At 53.0% G+C, this 18,251-nt stretch overlaps 3 protein-coding genes across 9 annotated transcripts; 2 read left to right on the top strand and 1 right to left on the bottom strand.

The window, feature by feature from the left end:
- Positions 1 to 147: 147 nt before the first annotated feature.
- LOC116782732 (cytochrome c oxidase assembly factor 4 homolog, mitochondrial) lies at positions 148 to 1,169 on the bottom strand. Of its 2 annotated transcripts, none has more exons than XM_032679660.1 (2): positions 1,116 to 1,169; positions 148 to 533 (listed from the first exon to the last, which is right to left on the bottom strand). In XM_032679660.1, the coding sequence occupies exon 2, from the start codon at positions 524 to 526 to the stop codon at positions 278 to 280; it is 249 nt and encodes an 82-aa protein (XP_032535551.1). In that variant the 5' UTR covers positions 527 to 533; positions 1,116 to 1,169; the 3' UTR covers positions 148 to 277. The 2 variants fall into 2 exon arrangements, with proteins under 2 accessions (XP_032535551.1, XP_032535550.1); XM_032679659.1 differs by lacking the exon at positions 1,116 to 1,169 and adding an exon at positions 1,058 to 1,065.
- A 31-nt stretch (positions 1,170 to 1,200) lies between these two features.
- On the top strand, positions 1,201 to 12,001 carry PAAF1 (proteasomal ATPase associated factor 1). 6 transcript variants are annotated; one of them, XM_032679652.1, is made up of 13 exons: positions 1,233 to 1,287; positions 1,353 to 1,411; positions 1,714 to 1,754; positions 2,408 to 2,511; positions 2,827 to 2,916; positions 6,305 to 6,403; positions 7,143 to 7,293; positions 8,928 to 9,122; positions 9,409 to 9,500; positions 9,635 to 9,750; positions 10,854 to 10,936; positions 11,146 to 11,228; positions 11,590 to 12,001. In XM_032679652.1, the coding sequence occupies exons 2-13, from the start codon at positions 1,368 to 1,370 to the stop codon at positions 11,665 to 11,667; spliced, it is 1,176 nt and encodes a 391-aa protein (XP_032535543.1). In that variant the 5' UTR covers positions 1,233 to 1,287; positions 1,353 to 1,367; the 3' UTR covers positions 11,668 to 12,001. The 6 variants fall into 6 exon arrangements, with proteins under 6 accessions (XP_032535542.1, XP_032535544.1, XP_032535543.1 ...); XM_032679654.1 differs by having other exon boundaries at positions 1,270 to 1,287; positions 1,717 to 1,754; XM_032679651.1 differs by having other exon boundaries at positions 1,201 to 1,411.
- Positions 12,002 to 12,134: 133 nt separating this feature from the next.
- Positions 12,135 to 16,162, top strand: DNAJB13 (DnaJ heat shock protein family (Hsp40) member B13). The gene is made up of 8 exons (XM_032679199.1): positions 12,135 to 12,245; positions 12,860 to 12,963; positions 13,219 to 13,380; positions 13,796 to 13,953; positions 14,661 to 14,774; positions 15,325 to 15,438; positions 15,525 to 15,601; positions 15,936 to 16,162. The coding sequence occupies exons 1-8, from the start codon at positions 12,178 to 12,180 to the stop codon at positions 16,090 to 16,092; spliced, it is 954 nt and encodes a 317-aa protein (XP_032535090.1). The 5' UTR covers positions 12,135 to 12,177; the 3' UTR covers positions 16,093 to 16,162.
- Positions 16,163 to 18,251: the final 2,089 nt, after the last annotated feature.

Genomic DNA, 18,251 nt, shown 5'->3' with positions numbered 1-18,251 from the left:
GACTCCACCACCTCCCTGGGCAGCCCCTTCCAATGCCTGATCACCCTTTCCATGAAAAAATTCCTCCTGATGTCCAGCCTGGTGCAGATTGAAGCCACATCCTCCAAACCCCTCTGACCTTCCCACTTTGCTGCGGGCACTGATGAAGACGATTAAATTCCCAGATTTAATTTCCCACGTGGATTTCTCGGCACTTGGATTAAAAAAAAAAAAAAATCACACAAAAAAAGGGGGATGAAAGGCACAGCTCCCCCATTCCTGGGGGTCCCGGGTGGTCTCACTGTGCAGGGTGTGCCCGGCTCTGTCCCTGTTCCCGCTGTTCCCGCCGGGCCATGCAGGCTCCGAATGCCCGGAGCTGCGTCTGGCAGTGCCGCCAATCCCGGTGCTGTTCCATGCACTCCTGCAGCTCCCGGTGCTGCTCCAGGCAGCCTGTCCGGGCGATCCTGGCATCCAGGGGGTCTTCGCCCTCCTCATCCTCCTCCTTCCCCGCTGTCGCGTGGCTCCAGGAGTGTCCCGGCTTGGCCATGGGAGAACTGGGAAGGAGGGACAGGGTAGGAGGTGTTATCTGGGGGGGCATCCTGTGCTCTGTGCACCCCCCAGAAGGAGCTCAGCCCTCCTGTGGGCACCCAGGACCCCCCAAAATGGGCACTCAGTGCTCTCCCCATCACAGCTCACCCCCACCCGTGGGTGCCCAGCACTCCCACCCCTCACACTCCGAGGGGTGCCAACCCCCCCATTGGTACCCAGAACCCCCCAAATGGCTGCTCAGCACCCCTACAGACCCTCAGGACCCCCAAAACGGGCGCTCAGCATCCTCCCCCCCTCCGACCCGTGCGTCCTCAGCATCCTCCCTGACCCCCGCCTACCCACCCACCCCTTACACCCCCAGGGATGCCCACCCCACCATGAGTGCCCAGCACCCCCATACGTGTGTACCCCCACCCGTGGCTGCTCAGAAGCCCCAAAATGGGTGCTCGGCACCTCCTCCACCCACCTCACCCCCACCCACGGGTGCCCGGCACCTCCTCTGACCCCTCACTCTCCCACGGGTGCCCACCCCCCCATAGGTGCGTACCCCTCCAGAGGTGCTCGGCACCTCCTCCCTCGCACCGTACCCGCACCCGCGGGGGTGCCGCTCCCCCCGAGCCGCCGGTGCCACCTCAGCCGGAGGCCGCCGCCCCTCCGCGCGGCCGGAGGCGGAAGGGGCGGTGTCCCCGCGGCAGGGAAGGTGTCCCCGCGGACGGGGCGCTGTCCCCGAGGAAGGGGAGGTGTCCCCGCGGACGGGGCGTGTCCCCGAGGAAGGGGAGGCGTCGGTGTCCCCGCGGACGGGGCGCTGTCCCCGAGGAAGGGGAGGTGTCCCCGCGGCGATGGCGGCCCTCCGGATCCAGAGCGACTGGAGCCGCGCGCTCAGGTGCCAGCGGGGCTTGGCCCTGGGCCTGTCCCTGTTCCTGGCCTTGTCCCTGCCCCTGCTTCTGTCCCTGCCCCTGTCCCGCTCCCTGTTCGCGGCCCCTGTTCCCTGTCCCGGCTCCTCTGCCTGTTCCTTACCCCTGCCCCGGTCCCTGTTCCCGTTCCCTGTCCCTGTTCGCTGCCCCACTCCTGGTCCCGGCCCCGGCCCCTGTCCTTATCCCTGTTCCCTGTTCTTGTTCCCTGGTCCCTGTCCCTGTTCCTGCCCCTGTTCCCTGTCCCGCTCACGGCCGCTCCTTCTCTCCGCAGCAGGGACGAGGGTGAGGCCTGGCTGAGCTGCCGCTGCCCCGGTGAGTGGCCGGGGGGGCCCCCGGGGGTCAGGGGGGATCAGGGGGGCCCTGGGGGTGACGGGGGGATTGGGGGGCCCTGTGGTGCAGAAAGGGGTGGGGGCAGTTGGAGGGGCCGCTGTGGTTTTAAGAAGGAGTGAAGATTATTGGGATCCCTGGGATTTAGGAGGGGCTTGGGGGAATTTTGGGTCCCTGTGGGTTGGGGGAGGTGGGAGCATTTGGAGACCCTCTGGGTGAGGAGGGGATGTGGCTACCTGGGGGGGTCTCTGTGGTTTAAGGGGAGGTGGGGTCCTGTCATTAATGGGGTCGTTTTGGGGTCCCCCTGGGTTAGGAGGGGAAGGGGACTATGGGGGGATCCCTTTGAATTAGGAAGGATTAGTGGTGTTTGGGGTCCATGTGGGGTCGTTGTGGGGTAGGAGAGGTTCCTCTGGCTTAGGAAGGGTTGGGGGTGTTGGGGGTCCCTGTGGCTTAGGAAGGGTTGGAGGTATTTAGGGTCCATGTGGATTAGGAGGGGCTGGGGGAGTTTTGGGGTCCCTGTGGTTTGGGAGGGGCTGGGGGAGTTTGGGTCCCTGTAGGTCAGGGAGGGTGGGCTGAGGGTCTCTGTGCCGTGGGGGTCTCTGTGCTGTGGGGTCTCAGCGCTGCCCCTTTTCCCCCAGGGAAGCCCACCCTGTATGGCAGTGTCACCCGCCGTGGGCTCAGCTCCGAGGGCATCCCGGACATCGCAGCCTCTGAGGGATTCCTGGTTCAAGAAGTCACCAAGGTGCCAGGGCTGGGGGGGGGGGAGGTGTGTGACACAAAGGGGGGACACTGACAACCCAAAGCTGCCACCCTGCAGGGTCCTGTCCAGCCATCCTAACCTCCCGCTGGGCACAGCCCTGGAGCTGCTCCAGGACATCCCACAGGGATGGGACTCTGTCCCTTCCCACCTGCATCCTTGGGAGACCAGCCCAGCACTGACCTTTCTGTGGGTTTCCAGGCTCTAGGATCCCCCAGCTGGCTCCAGGTCACAGCTTTTCCTCAGCAGGACCAACAGCACCTCTAATCCCTTTTTTTCCCCCTCTCTTTCCTTCCTTAGAAAAGCATCCTCATTTCTTGTCCTCACGAAAATGTGTCCACAAAGTTCCTGGCCCCGTACACAACTTTTTCTAGGATTCATCAGAAAAGTGTGAGTATCCTGTGAGGTGGGAGGGGAGTCCCTGGAGCTGACTGGGAACTCTTCACAACACATCCCTGACCGTGGTGTCCTCGTGCTGGGGGGGGACTGGAGCATGGATTGGTGTGTGTGGGGTTGGAATGGACATGGAACTGTGATCTTGTCGTGTTTTAGGAAGGGTATGCCCCAATTTAGTGTTCCCAATGGATGGAGAGGGGAATTGGAGGCATAAAAGATCAGAGATTTAGATAAGAACAATGAACAATTTACTGGGAACAGCAGTGGAATAAGGAAACTAACAGAAAAAAACCCAAACAATTAACAGTGTACAGGCCAGGGAACAATCCACATGGGAATGCTCACAGTGTGTCACCCGAATATCCCTGGGATCCCTGTAAAATTGAACCCTGTCCTGGGCAAAACCAGGACATTCCCACCCCTTATTGTAACCCATCTGCATCGTGCCCAGATCCTACCCTCCCAGCTACATCTACACACACAAACATGGGTCTCATTCCCATTTTTTCACTGGATTTCTGAGCCTTACAAAACCAATCCAGTCCATTCTTTGAGACCTCGCTCTCTTCCAACACTTTTCTTCGGGAGCTCTTCTAAAGCTCTCCTGTAATCACAAGTCTGACTTTGAATTTGCTGCAGCTGTTCCATCCAGGAAGCTCAGGGATGTCTTCAGCAAGGATAGCAGGGCTGCGGCAGATGGGGCAGATGCCCCAAAGCTGCGAGACCGCTGTTCTGATGCATTCCCTGTGGAATTCATGCCCACATTCCAGTTCACACCTGTCTTTGCCTAGCATCTCATGGCATACTCTGCAGGAATAATAATCACGATCCTTGAACCAAGGAAAGAACTTAACTCCTGCGAGGCGAGAGAGCTCGTCATCGTACTGGCAGAGACGGGCGGCCAGTCTGTTCACCGTGAGCCGTGCGCTCCATCCGATGGTTGTGAATGCCTTGGGGTAAGGCCACGGAGCGCTTTCTCGGAGCCTGTGCCACGTGTAGAACGTACAGAAAGCTTTCCCCGGATCCAGGGGGAACTCTTCCCTCACGGTCCCCTCGTAGAGCACCTGCAGCACAGCCAATTCCCTCAGGTACTGAACACCTTCCTCCAAGTACTTCCACCTGTGCTTAGGCACAAACAGATCATTCTTGGCAGGACACCATTCCTTCACGCTGGACAGGAGCCTCTTCCAGAGGCTGAGGGGTTCTTCCGTCTTCCCGATCCCCTTGTCAATGTCCACTTTCCAGGCCAGGCATCCCAGCTGCCTGGCTTCTCTGCCATCCAGTGTTATATCCTGTGCCCCGAAGGCCCAGCACCGCGCCAGCCAGGCCAGCACCGACTCGTTCAGCTGGCGCCGGAAATACTTCCGGATATGGCGCAGCCTATCCAGGCACGGGCATTGCAGGCTCAGCGCTGCCCCTGCCTCCTCCTCTTCTGAGGACCCCGTTTCCTCTTCATCCCTCACCAGGGGAACTGATTTGCTCTTGGATTTCTTCAGGACAGGGACAACTGCTTCTGTCAGGGGTTCAGCTGCAGTTTGAGTGGCCACTGATTTGCTCTTGGATTTCTTCTGTAGAGCTGCAGTTTGAGTGGCCACACTGATAGTTGTTCTCTCTTGCCCCCGGGGGAGCTGCCTGGCATCCAGCAGTGCCCGGTAAGCACTGGCCAGGGCCCAGCACAGGGCAATAAGTCGCTCCTCTCTGCAATTGTCACGGCATTTTTCTTTCAAGTATTCTGCCATTTTATCAGGGTCCTGTAGTTGTTCAGGGGTGAACTTCCAAAGCACCGAAGGAAAATAGTCCTCCAAAAGCTGGCCGATTTTCTCCCACCCTCCCTGCCACTCCTGATTACACACCCTGGGGACAAGTGCTGGGAAGGCCCTGCTAAAAAATCCTCTTATCTCTCTAAACACGGTGCGGACCACGCCTCTAAGCATGTTGTAGACTGTGCCGAGGAAACTTGGCAGACACAGCAAAACGAGGATGCTTTGCATAACGCTGAAAGGCAATTCAAAAGCTCTTGTGTACGTCCTGAAGGAGTAATAGCGGTGGAAAAGCTGGAGAAAATAGTCCTTCCCTGTTCTCCCCGCGGACTGGGCAGGTTTATTAATGGACTGGCGGACGCAGAGTGTCACGTCACAAATTACTATCGCAACAAACAGCACCAAAACAGCGATGAGTCCCTTCTTTGCCCTGGGATAGTACTTCAGGAGGGGCTCAAGCGGGTGTTTATAATAAGGGCTAAAGAGCATAACGCACAGGTACAGGTGCAGCCACCCTGTATCCATTGCCAGTTCCTAATAGGGCCAATGCTGGGATCCGAATCGTCCCCGACCCGCTGCGGGCAGATCTGTTCTATCCCAACCCTTCCTGCCCCCGAATTAGGCTGGGGTGGCTTAGGAATGGAATTCCCGAATTCCAGCCGGTGGCTGGAGTGGGGAATTGGAGGCCCAAAAGGCAAAGGACGGGGGTTGAGATGAGAACAACTCACTGGGAACAGCAACGGATGGAACGAGGAGCGAACACGCGGGATGCGGCCGAGAAGGAGGAAACGCGTTTTCCCGCGTTTCCTGTTTGTCCTGCCCGCGCATGGAGGGGCGGGATCGCATTCCATCCTGGTCTTGCCCCTCCTACCACCGGAAAAGTTAACCCTGTCATGACTGGAACGTTCCCTTCCAATGGTGATCTGCATTTCTGGTTCCCACCTGGGATTTCACGCTGCAGCGTTTTCTCCCGTTGCACGGACTGCGAACGCAATTAAAAAAACCGTAGTGCAAATGCAATTACTGGAATCACAGAATCCTTAAGGTTGGAAAAGACCTCTGGGATCATCGAGTCCACGCTGTGCTGGATGCTCACCTTGTCCCCCAGCCCAGAGCACTGAGTGCCACGTCCAGTCCTTCCTCGGACACCTCCAGGGATGGGGACTCCAGACCTCTCTGGGCAGCCCTTTCCAAGGCCTGACCACCCTTTCCAGCAAGAAATTCCTCCTGATGTCCAACCTGACCCTCCCCTGGCACAGCTGGAGGCCGTTCCCTCTCCTCCTGTCCCTTGTTCCCTGGGAGCAGCGCTTGACCCTCCTCCAGCTCCCCCCTCCTGTCAGGGGGTTGCAGAGCCAGAAGGTCCCCCCGAGCCTCCTTTTCTCCAGGCTGAGCCCCCCCAGCTCCCTCAGCTGCTCCAGCCCCTTCCCCAGCTCCATTCCCTTCCCTGGACACGCTCCAGCCCCTCAATGTCCAAGCCTCTGAGGTCCTTGTTTCAATATTCGGGTATCATCACCTAGAACTGTACAATGATGTACTTAGCATGTCTCCCCCAGTACAGAATTAGTCTCCTGAGCAGAAATATCTCTATAAAGTTAATTTTTTGTGCTTTTCCCCTCCTGCAGATCACCTGCCTTGACATTTCCAGCGGTGGAGGACTCGGTGTATCCACCAGCACAGATGGGACCATGAAAATCTGGCAGGCTGCCAATGGAGAAATAAGAGTAAGAGCATCTGGATTTGATGTTTTCTGTTGGGTGGGACATTGCTGAGGTCCTTTGGCCCTGTCTTTGGTCAGGCTGTTTACACCCTGGGAAAAATCTGGCTTTTGAATGAAAAGCTGATTGAGATTTTCCATCTTGGAGGCTTTAAGTCAAATCTGTTGGGAAGGGTGTCTTCTCCCAAGGGGAAATGTTGCTCAGCAATCCACAGTCCCAGGGCGAAAATGGATTGGTTTAGGAATAACAGGGAGGGTGCAGCGGGTGTGGTACAAGCACTGAATTTGTTCTGCAGTAGAGAAGATTATTAAAAAAAGAAATTATTAAAGAAGATTATAGGTTATTAAAGAAATTGTAAAAGAAGACATTAAAAAAAAAATTTTAAAAAATGTTTCTGTGCTGGATTAATCACATCCTCTTAGCCTGCTCAATGAAGGTGGTTCTTGTGGAGCTTGACCTTCAGCTCCTTGTTTGGTAGAGGATAAAGACATTTAACCTGTAATTAGAAGCAAGTTCAGTGTCCTTTGCTACATAATTAGCTGCTCAAGTGGTAGAGGGAAGCCCAAAGTGTCACCTCTTCACCTCAAATTCAGACAAGCCCATTGCAGCAACACAAACCTCAAGGATCTGAGCGTAATCCTCTTGCTCACGTGGGAATTCCGAGTTTTCCAGTGTCACAGCTCCGAGATTGCTTGGCATGAAGGTGATGACAATGGAACTAGCACACAGTTCTTTGTTTTTCCAGAGACTATTGGAAGGCCATGTGTATGATGTGAATTGTTGCAGGTTTTTCCCATCTGGCCTCGTGGTGCTGAGTGGGGGAATGGATGCCCAGCTAAAAATCTGGTCAGCAGAAGATGCCAGCTGTGTAGTGACATTTAAAGGTCACAAAGGAGGTACAGAGCCTTTAAAATGCTTCATCTGCTGTGTGTGAACTTGCCTTGCACCCCAGGGCTGATGTTCAGCCACCAGTACCTTTTTTTAAGCTCCCAAAACTTGAATAAAAAGGTTGGGAGTTGTTTGTAGTAGAAGAAACTTGTTTCTCTCTCTAACCTGTTTTTTGTTAATTAATTTAAAAGAGGGAGGGTGCAATACAGCAGCCTGTTGCTCCAGAGGTGGAGGCACAGGGATTCTGCTCCTCCAGGGCAGTCTCAGCTCTCCAGAGCTCCATCCTGCTTCCAGGAGCTTTGCTGCCTGCTCTGGGAATGCCTTCTGCTTGCTCTGAGGTTATCCTGCTCACCTTCAGTAGCACCAGGGCCTCTTCCTTTTGGTTTTTGTTTGGTTTTTTTCTTGCCCAGACAACCATACAGCAGTTTATTATTATGGACTTACAGCTCCCTGTGCTGGTTAAAGAGAGTAAAGCAGGACAAGAGCAGCTGGGAGGATATTCAAGTAATCTCTGGAAAGAAGATTTGGTTTTCAGGACCCTCCACTGGGGGGATTTAGGATTTAGGCCCAGTGCTTAGGCAGGCACCTGTTCTGCTCCTGTTTACACCTGGCCCAGAGCACAGTGGCCACGGTGTGCTCGCGGCAGGTGGTTCTTTCCCAAGGGATGGCGACTGGATCACTTGGGTGATCCTGAGCAAGTCCAAGTGAGGTGTGGATGTGGCATCAGATGCCCAAAACACTGCCCAAAATTATCTGTTCTCTAAGCAACCAGCTGCTCTGGGCAGGCTCTGGTTTTCTGTCTCACAAGGTGCTGGGCTTGACTGAGAGATTAATGAACCCCTAAACTTCATTAACTCAAAAACCCATCTTACACTGAACCTGGCATTGTCCTAATGCAATTTGGTGATTGGAACTAGAATGTCTTTGAGGTCCCTTCCAATTCCATAATCTATTTGTGCGGATTCAAAAGGCTTTGGCACAGGTGTCCTGTACCCACACCGTGGCAGTGTTGAGGCAGTGCCTCGGCCGTGGCTCTCAGGGTGACTTTATTCCCTGCCTATACCTCCAGCCCAGGCTGCTGCAGTCACTCTGACAAGGCTTATCCTTGTCAAGTTTAATGACTCTTTCTGTAGGAAAAGTGTCAAATCTCCTGACCATCCTACTGTTCCCTGCTAAAAAACCACTGTGTCATTTTTCACATCCAGATTTGACAGCCCACAGTAAAATAAAGTAGTTAAGGGATCTTAGCACCTGCACAAGCTGCTCTTTGGGTGTTGCTGTAGCTGGATAACAGGGATGCTGCTTTTGGGATTATCCAGGGATGAACTTGGGAACATTTAAGAGTGCCAGGCCAAGCTGTTTTCTGCCCAAATTAATTTTGTGCAGTGTCGGCTCAGTCTGAAGTGAGGTGTTGCTTGCTGATCATTTGATGGATAATGTCTTCCCTTTGTGCCAAGTGGTGGCTCCCATGCTGTAAGGTTTTCTGGGAGCTGCTTCATTCCACAGGCACCTTTTCCTAGAGGCACAACTTGCCCGTGTGTGACTGGTGTCACTTGGGAACAGTGGCTTGGGGCGTTGGGTTTGGCTTGGGAAACGAGGTGCTTTTTGTGTGCGTCTGAACACGTTGTTTGCTTCCATGCAGGGATTTTGGACACTGCCATTGTGGATCGAGGCAGGAATGTCCTGTCCTGCTCCAGGGATGGCACTGCCCGGCTCTGGGACTGCGGGAAATCCGCCTGTCTGGGTGTCATTGCCGACTGTGGCTCCCCCGTGAACGGCATCGCTGTGGGCGCTGCCGACGACTCCCTGAACCTGGGCACGCCCGAAAATCCTCCCAGTAAGGCTCTTCCTTTGAAAATTCCCCTTCACTTCCCTGTCCCAAACTGCTGTGGTTTGTCACCCGGAATCCCTTGGGAAGGGAGCAGAGCACTCCAGCCTTAGGCAGGAATTGAGGCTTATCGAGTAGTTTGGGGGATTAAACTGAGCTCTGCTTGATTACCGGCCTTCCTGGTGTCTTGGGATCTGGGGGGATGTTGCCCCAAGTTCAGTGGCAGTGATCCAGACTCTCAGGATATGATCCCATCAGGATCTGTTGCTGGAATGACCTGTTGTCCTTCTACCAGGTGAGCGTGAGATCGGGACAGAAGGGAAAATCCTGCTGCTGGCCCGGGAGGACAAGAAGCTTCAGGGAGTGGGACTGCAGAGCAGGCAGCCGGTGAGGATCTGGGATTGCCAGAGCATTGGGATGAGGAATTGAGCCAGGATAAACCTAGACAGGTAAACTGGTCAGTGTTATCCCAGCTCCATTGCCCACTGAGATTCACACTCAGTTTGTTCCCAAATTTCCAGATGTTCCTCTTTGTGGGATCTGATGCTTTCAACTGCTGCACGTTCCTCTCGAGCACCTATATCCTGGCAGGGACTCAGGATGGGAACATCTACCAACTGGATGTGAGGAACACAAAGTGAGTGAGTACCTGGGGCTGCAAGGCTTTAAACAACCAGGGTTTGGTGGGAAAAGAGCTGGATGGAGGGGGCTGGCAGGCAGTGCCACTTCCAAGGGGTGCATCCCATGGCACCAGAAGCTCCAGAGCCTCTGGCAGCCAGTTCTTTCTCTTGGGAAGCACTGGAGAGGTTCCTGCTGCTCAGGTGGGTGATCCAATGGGATGTTCTCTGGAAGGTGCCTCCTAAAAGACTACAGGTTCCAGGCAGATTCCTTAGTTTCTGAAAAGCTCTTCCATCTTGAGCCATGACAAAGGGTCCTCTTGGCATAGCCTTACCTTGCAGATTATTGCTTTTTTAATACCTACATGATTATTCATTATAATAATATAATTATATGTAACATATTAATAATATTATTTATAATTATATTATAAATAATTATAGTAATATAATATATATTGTGTATAACATATACATAATAGATAATGTATATTAATTTATATTCTATATATATTCTGTGTTTTCTCTATATAGAATAATTCTGGATACTATATAATAATTATAATTATTATTTCTTTTATTAATTTTATTGTTAATTCTATATTATTTTTATTAATTATATTAATTATATTATTTATAATCAATATTATAGTTATATAATTATTAGTTATGTTAATATACTATGCATATTATGTTATATAAACATCTGTATTATTTTATATATCTATACGTATATATAATCCAAGTACACAATAAATGTAGGTAAATTGAGCAGAAAACTTCTTAACATCAGTATAACCCCCCCCCCCCCGAAAAAGCACAGCCCCTTCCTTTCCTTCACCTGAGAGTCTTTGTAGGATCCTGATCCTCATTCCAATGTAGGACTGGAACTGAGCTGTGGAGTTTTACTGGTGTTCCCTGAAGAGAATCATGGAATGGTTTGGGTTGGAACAGACCTTAAAGCTCATCCCATTCCACCCCCCTGCCATGGGCAGGGACATCTCTCACTATGCCAGGTTGCTCCCAGCCCCGTCCAACCTGGCCTTGGACACTTCCAGGGATGAGGCAGCCACAGCTTCTCTGGGAAATAATCCTCATCCCTTGTTTCTACTCCTTTTTCCAGTGCTCCAATCCAGGTCATCCACAGATCAGGAGCGCCAGTGCTTTCCCTGCTCCCATACCAAGATGGATTCATTGCCAGCCAAGGTAATTCCACTGCTGTGTTGGGAGAAATCCTGTAATGGAATCAAGGAACTCTGTGCTCTTTAGGAGTTGTCCTCTTGCCCCTTTGCCTTGTGTCCCTCCAAAACAGGGCCTCCAAGGTGCATCTCACCCATTGGAGCCTTTTCCTGCTGGAATTTCTGTCTGTAATTAACTGCTCATCTCCCTAATTGGCTGATGTCCCTCCCTACCAGGGGATGGCACCTGCTTCATCCTCCAGCAAGACCTGGATTATGTCCTGGATCTCACCGAGGCCGACTGCGACCCCGTGTACAAGGTAAGGAGTACGGAGTATCCCTGAGGAGAACCTGGAAGATGGAAAGCTGCCTCTTCTCTCAGCAAGTTCCTTCACACAGTTGACTTTTTAAGCTTATCTTTAGATTTTCCTCCCGAATATTCCCAATGTTTTGCATAAACAAATCTTCTGTGGTATTCCCTGGCTTCATCTCCATCGTGCAGGTGCACATCTCAGTTCTGCAGGAGCAGAACTGTGGAGCTGGAGTGGCTCTGGCAGGGCTGTGTTTCTATAAAAAGTGTGGATTAAGGATTCTGGAAAGATCCTGAGTGAAAAAGTAGGATTTTATGTGGAAGTGTCACTTCCTGTGTAAAAGCTGCTTTTTTTTTCCCCTCTTTCCCAGGTGGCTTCTTGGGAGAAGGAGATTTACACGTGCTGCAGAGACGGGATAGTGAGGAGATACCAACTTTCTGACCTTTAAGTGTTTGAAGGGACCAAATAGTGAGGAAATGTGTCAGGATGGCTCTTCCAAGCTGATTTTCCTGGGATGTGTATGCACAATTTGAGGCTTTTGTGGTGACGAGACTCTATACAGAGTGTTTTGGTGGCAGATCATATTTCTTCCTTCGACACAACTGGGATCAAATTTTAATGTAGAGACGATGTTGTGTTGCAATGGAGTTGTTTTGGGTTTTTTTTTTTCAGTGCTGAAAAAGTGCTGTTTGTAGGGGGGAAAATAAATAAATGGGGGGTGGGGGGATGCTGAAAGTGACTCTGTCACTGTATGGAGTGAAATAAAGGGGCTGCTTTGATAACACCGGTGTGGGAAAGGAATTTCCCAAGGAAATTTGGGAGGTTTATAAGAAAAAAAGAGAGGAGGGGAGGGATGGGGTAGCAGAGTGCGGAAGTGACGGGGAACTAACTACAACTCCCGCGACGCCCCGCGCGGCGCGGACAGGAAGTGCCGCGTTCGCCATAGCAACGGGACGCCATGGGTGTGGACTACTACGCCGTGTTGGAGCTGGACCGCGGGGCCACCGCCGACGACATCAAGAAGGCGTGAGGGACCCCCGGGACCAGGGGGGTTCTCGGGCCCCGGAGGGGAGTGGTGGGAGCGGGGGCGACCTCGTGGGTGGCTGCACTTGGCCTCCCCGTGTGCCCCACAGCGGGCCTGGGGCGGGGGCGAACGGTCTGAGAGGGCTGGGAAGGGCTGGATGTGGGAAGGGGGTCTCTGCTGTCCCCTACAGAGAGTCCAGAGGGCTCTGAGGGCTGGAGCCCCTTTGCTCTGGAGCCAGGCTGGGAGAGCTGAGGGGGTTCACCTGGAGAAGAGAAGGCTCCAGGGAGAGCTGAGAGCCCCTTCCAGGGCCTAAAGGGGCTCCAGGAGAGCTGAAGAGGGACTGGGGACAAGGGATGGAGAGACAGGACAAGGGGGAATGGATTCACATAGACAAAGTACAGTGTTAGATGGGATAGTGGGAAGGAATTCTTGGCTGGGAGGGTGGGGAGACCCTGGCCCAGGTTTCCCAGAGAAGCTGTGGCTGCCCCATCCCTGGGAGTGTCCAAGGCTGGATTGGAGCAACCTGGGCTAGTGGAAGGTGTCCCTGCCTACAGCAGGGGTGGGATGAGATGATCCTTAAGGTCCTTCCCAACCTAAGCCATCCCACAATCCGCAGCTATCGGAGGCTGGCCCTGCAGTACCACCCCCTAAAATGCAAGGATCCCTGGGGGCCCTCGAGGTTCCGGCAGCTGGCAGAGGCCTACGATGTGCTCAGCGACCGTAAGTGGGGAGGGGGGTTCCCTTCCATGGATTTTAGGGGCAAGAGGGGCTGGAAGTGGGTGTGAATCCCTGGTTCCTGGTACCCCAGGGAGGTGCCACCAGTTGTGTGACCCACAGCCCAGCTGGGAGCTGGCACACGCTCTGACATCCATCCCACCCATTGCTGGGAACCCCCTTGTGCCATCTCCACCCAAGCAAATTCCGGATCTCAGGCTGAGGCTCTTCCCCATTCCCAACCCCTCCTTGTTCCCTAAGCCATGAAGAAAGGCATCTACGACAAGTTTGGAGAAGAGGGGCTCAAGGGTGGCATCCCCCTGGAGCTGGCCAGTGACAACCCCTGGAGTGTGGGATACGTGTTCCACAACAACCCTGAGAAAACCTTCAAGGAGTTCTTTGGTGGGGACAACCCCTTTGCAGGTAGGATGGGGGGTTCTGGGGCGGGTGGCTCAGACCCCATCCATAGTTGCTGTGATTCCATGCTTGGAGCTTTAAGCTTTCCAGGATGTTTCCCTGCCCAACTACTCTGGGATCCCTCTGGTAACTGGAGTTGAGATCCTTACTTCCCCCACCCGTGGGTGGGAGAGAGGGCTGGAGGTGCATGTTCAGGCTGTCAGCTCTCCCCAGCTGCTCCTGTGACCTTTCCTGTGAGGATTCCCACCAAAAAGAGGGATTAGGGGGGCAAGGCTACCATAAACATGAATGAGGTGGAAACACTCCTGGAAAAAACCCACTTCAGGTGGTTTGGTGTGGGAGAAGAAGGGAGGTGAAGACCCCCGAGGCCCCCCCTGGCTCTGACCTGAGGGAGGGGCCATCCCTGTGCTCCCTCCTGCAGAATTCTTTGCCGAGGATGGCTCGGAGGTGCTCCTGCCCTTCGGAGGGCCCCGGGGCCGGGGGGCGCTCCGGCAGGACCCCCCCGTTGTCCGGGACCTCTATGTGTCCCTCGAGGATCTGTTCCATGGCTGCACCAAGAAGATCAAGATCTCCCGCAGGGTAGGGCCGTGGAGCTGGATTTTGGGATGGGCTCTCCCCTCTCTCCCTGTGGGATGTTGAGGGATTTGGGGCTGTGCCGCAGGGAGGGATCGGCACCAAACCAAGCAGGAGCTGAACCAGTGTCCTCTTCTCCTGGCTTGGCTAAGGGAATTCAGCATGGGAGCTGATGCAGGAGCTGGTGGGAAGCAAGGGCTGATTTTGGAGGTGGGTGGAGAAGGAGCTTGGCATGTTCTGGGCTCCCACAATTCCATTTTCACGCTGTGCTGTGCCCTTTGTGCCCCTTATCTCCTGGATCCAGCCTTGAGTTTCTCCTGCTCTAGGATAAGAGGAAACTGCCTCAGGTTGTGCCAGTGGAGGTTTAGGTTGGATATTGGGGAAAATTCCTTCTCTGGAAGGGTGGTCAGACTTTGAAATGGGCTGTGGGCAGTGCTGGAGTCCCCATTCCTGGAGGATGTGTGGATGTGGCACTCAGGGACACGGGTTGGTGTTGGCCTTGGCAGTGCTGGGGACAGTTGGACTTGATGGTCTCAGAGGGCTTTTCCAACCTTAGTGATCCCCCAGTTCTATGATCTGATTTGAACCCACCACAGAGTACAATCCATCCCTGTTCTCTGCTGGCTTGTGCCATGGGATTGGAGCAGTCCTGACCCTCCCTCTTTGGTGGGATTGGAGCAGTCCTGATCCTCCCTCTTTGGTGTCCTGCCCAGGTGATGAACGAGGACGGCCAAACCAGCACCATCAGGGATAAGATCCTGACCATCGACGTGCAGCCGGGATGGAAGCGCGGCACCAGGATCACCTTTGAGAAGGAAGGAGACCAGGTAATCCCAGGATCCCAGAGTTCTTAGGGCTGGAAGCAACCTCACCCTCCACGGAAAGAAGTTCTCCCGTGACATGAAGTTCTGGTTTCCCATTGCTGAGGGCACTTGGCAGCACAACCAGTGGAGCAATTCCAGCATTCCTGTGTTCAGAAACACTCTGAGGAGCCATTCCTGCCTGGATTTTCCTCAGATAAAAAGCAATAATTGGAAGGGGTGGTTTCCTGCCTGGCACTTGGGAAGCCCAGTTTGATTTCCCTTGGCTGAGCAGGAGTCTGAGAAAAGATTCCTTTTTTCCTTAAAGAAAGAAAATACCTTTCCCTTCTCCAGCTGAAAGTGGCAGCAAAAGATCAGGAATTTGTGTCAGCTTTCCCTGTGTAAAATCATTTCCAGGTTCGCAAGGCCAGGTTGGATGGGGCTTGGAGCAAGCTGGTCTAGTGGAAGGTGTGGAGGGTCTGTGAAAGGCAGGTGGAACTGGATGAGCTTTATTATCCCTCCCAACCCATCCTGCAATTCCATGATTCCATGCTCTCTTTATTCCCCTCAATTTTAGGGCCCCAATGTCATTCCAGCTGACATCATCTTTGTTGTCCAAGAGAAGCTTCACTCAAGGTTTAAAAGAGTCGACAACAACCTCATTTATGTCGCCTCAATCCCTCTGGGAAAGGTAAAAAGCTGAGGGAAGGGACGGAGCTCCACCTCCGGCCCCTGGGGCTGCAGGAGCAGCTCCCGGTGCCGCTCCGTGCCCCGTAGGCACTGACTGGATGCACCCTGGATGTGTGGACACTGGATGGGAGGCTGCTCAACATCCCCATCAACGACATTGTGGAGTAAGTGCCGTGGGGAAATGGGGCTTTTCCATGGATCGTGGTGAGCACAGAGGTGAGCGGGTGCTCCAAGGAACCTCCAAAGCCTTTTCCAGCTGCTCTGGGGCTGGAGGAGGAGGAGGATGCCCACAGGGGGTGACTCTTCTGGTCTGGGGCCGTTTTTGGGTGGATGGAGTCAAGAGGGAGATGAGGGTGTATGGTGGAGCCCGAAAGAGGAGGAAAAGTCTCCAGTTGAACTTGACCTAAGACAGACCTGGGGGGCTCTGCAGGTGGAGTTGGGGGTCCCCGTGTTGGGATCATCCCAGGGCTCCTCTCAACCCCTTCCTTTGCTTGGCAGCCCCAGGTACTGCAAGGTGGTTCCCGGGGAGGGAATGCCACTGCCCCAGGACCCCCAGCAGAAGGGGGATCTCCTCATCTACTTCAACATCTGCTTCCCCAAGAGCCTCAGCCCCGAGATAAAAACGCTCCTGAAAAATGCCCTCGTGCCTGAGTGACAGTGACCTTCCCCCTCTGCTCCCTGAACACCTCTGTGCTGCAGCTCAATAAAGTCCATTTCAGTGTTTATTTGGTTTGATTTTCATGTGTAATACAAGCACTGGTCATTACTCTAAGCTGTTCCCCTCCTTCCATGGATGCAGCACTGGATTGGGACCAGACTCCTTCTTCTCCCGCTGCTCTGGAGAGAGGATTGTGCCAAGGCTTCTGAGCAAAGAAAAACAATTAACCAAGCCAAGGGCAGTGCTCCTGCCCTGGATCCATTCAGCACCACGTGTTCTCCAGTGTTTTCATCAGCACTGATCCATCTAAGGGAGGAAAACAATCCCTGTTCCCCCCCTTCTCCCTCACACCTCCCCTAATCTGATCCTTGATGTTCCAAGGCCCTGGATCTCTCCTGGCTGCTGTTCAGTGTTTGGTTTGGTAACAAAAGCAGTAAATTAGTAGGAAAGGAGCGAGAAAAGTGGAGACACTCTTATGGCAGTGCCATGAGAGACAGGAGAAACCTCCTGACTGCAGCTTCCAGATCAGGAGCTTGGGATCTCTGTGTCCTCCATAGATGAGGAAAGAGGCTTCTTCCATGACTAAAGGTGGCCTCCTCCTTTGGAGGTGTGGAAAGTGGAATGGACCTTTTTCCAGAAACCCCTGGGGTTTCACAGTCCTGCAGTTTTTATCCACACTTGAGCTCTAGGAATACACCAGCTGGAAAACTGCTTCCATACAGGCCTCTCTCCTCTTCAGCTGACAGGGTCGAGGAAAGCTGAAAAAGAGCCTGAACTGGAGAAATGTGCCAGAGCAGAAGGAATAGAAGGTGAAGGAGAGAAAACTGGCACGTAATTCTTGACAGGAAGCACAGCACTGTGGGAGGAAGCATGAGGAGAATAGATGTGTGATTCCAAAGGGAGCAAAGCACCTGAACTGCTGTAGTTCCAGGGATCTGAACATCAGATTCCAACTGGCACAGCTACTGGAGGGGAAAGGCCCAGCAGATTGTTTCTGGAATAAAACAAAAATGTTAATTCTCCCAAAATGTGTTTGTATGGGGATGAGAGGAAACACCAGTGCAGGCACTGGAGTGCAGAGAAACAAGGCAGCAGATCCTTGGAAACCCTTCTCACAAGTCTTCAGGGCAGCAGGGGATTGCAGAAAACACAGCCCATAATTGAAAAGAGAAAGTCACTGAAAAACAGTCAAAATTCTCAGTGGAAAAAAGTAACAGGAAGAAAACAACAGGTATTTTTTTACTCAATGTCCACACGATCTACAAGAACTGAAACACTTGAAATGAACCCTTGGCTCCTCTTGGAGGGAGTCAAGAGTTGCGATGTGGAAGCGTAATGAGTTGTTTTAGCATTCCAATAAAAATAGTATCAAGCAGCTACTGTTGATATAGTTACAATGACACCAGCACTCTCCCATTATTATTATTGTTCACCTCTTTGCCTGTGGCCTGCAGGGGATTTTTTGTTTGGTTTTGTTTTTTTTTTCCCTTCAGGTTGCAGGTAATTCAATGTCCAGGTTCTTCCCCAGGTGATGTGCTGATGGTGGTAGTGGGGGTTTTGGGACAGCCAAATGATGTTCCTGCCCACTGCCATCTCTCTGGTCTGCAGAGGTAGGAATATAATGTTACCAGGCCTGGAAAATGCAGGAACATCTATGGTCTGCTGAAGAGGGCAGGACAGTGTCTTAAGGACAGCAAAATATGCCTTATTTCCTTAAAGATTTTTAACCATTCCAACTGTTTGGCTTAGGGAGCAGAAGTTGGAGTGTTGTCTGTCAATCCATCCCAACCAGACCTCTCATTTATTATCCCACTAATATTTCAGCTGAGTGGCACAGGCTCCCAAACCTCCCCACTTTGGTGTCCCTCCAGGCTTTCTCGGGGCCACCAGGAGAGGGCACATCTCCATCAGGGATGTCACTGCTGCTCAGCAGCGCCGAGAAGGATTTTCCAGCTCGCTCCGCTTACTCAGGACTCTGGGTTTTCACCACTTAGTGCTGCGGGGTTTTGCCTTCCTTTCTTCCCCTCTTTTCTCCTCAAGATGAATTTGCAGGTTGGCTGGAGACTCTGCTCTGCTTTGCCACTGGGAAGTAGGAGGTGTGGATTTGTGGAATAAATTCTCGAAACTGTTAAGGCGGAGCCACAAAGGACCTTGTA

The sequence above is a fragment of the Chiroxiphia lanceolata genome, chromosome 2 (assembly GCF_009829145.1).
Source record: "Chiroxiphia lanceolata isolate bChiLan1 chromosome 2, bChiLan1.pri, whole genome shotgun sequence".
NCBI lineage: Eukaryota > Metazoa > Chordata > Aves > Passeriformes > Pipridae > Chiroxiphia > Chiroxiphia lanceolata.
This window is presented reverse-complemented; position numbering and strand designations above follow the sequence as displayed.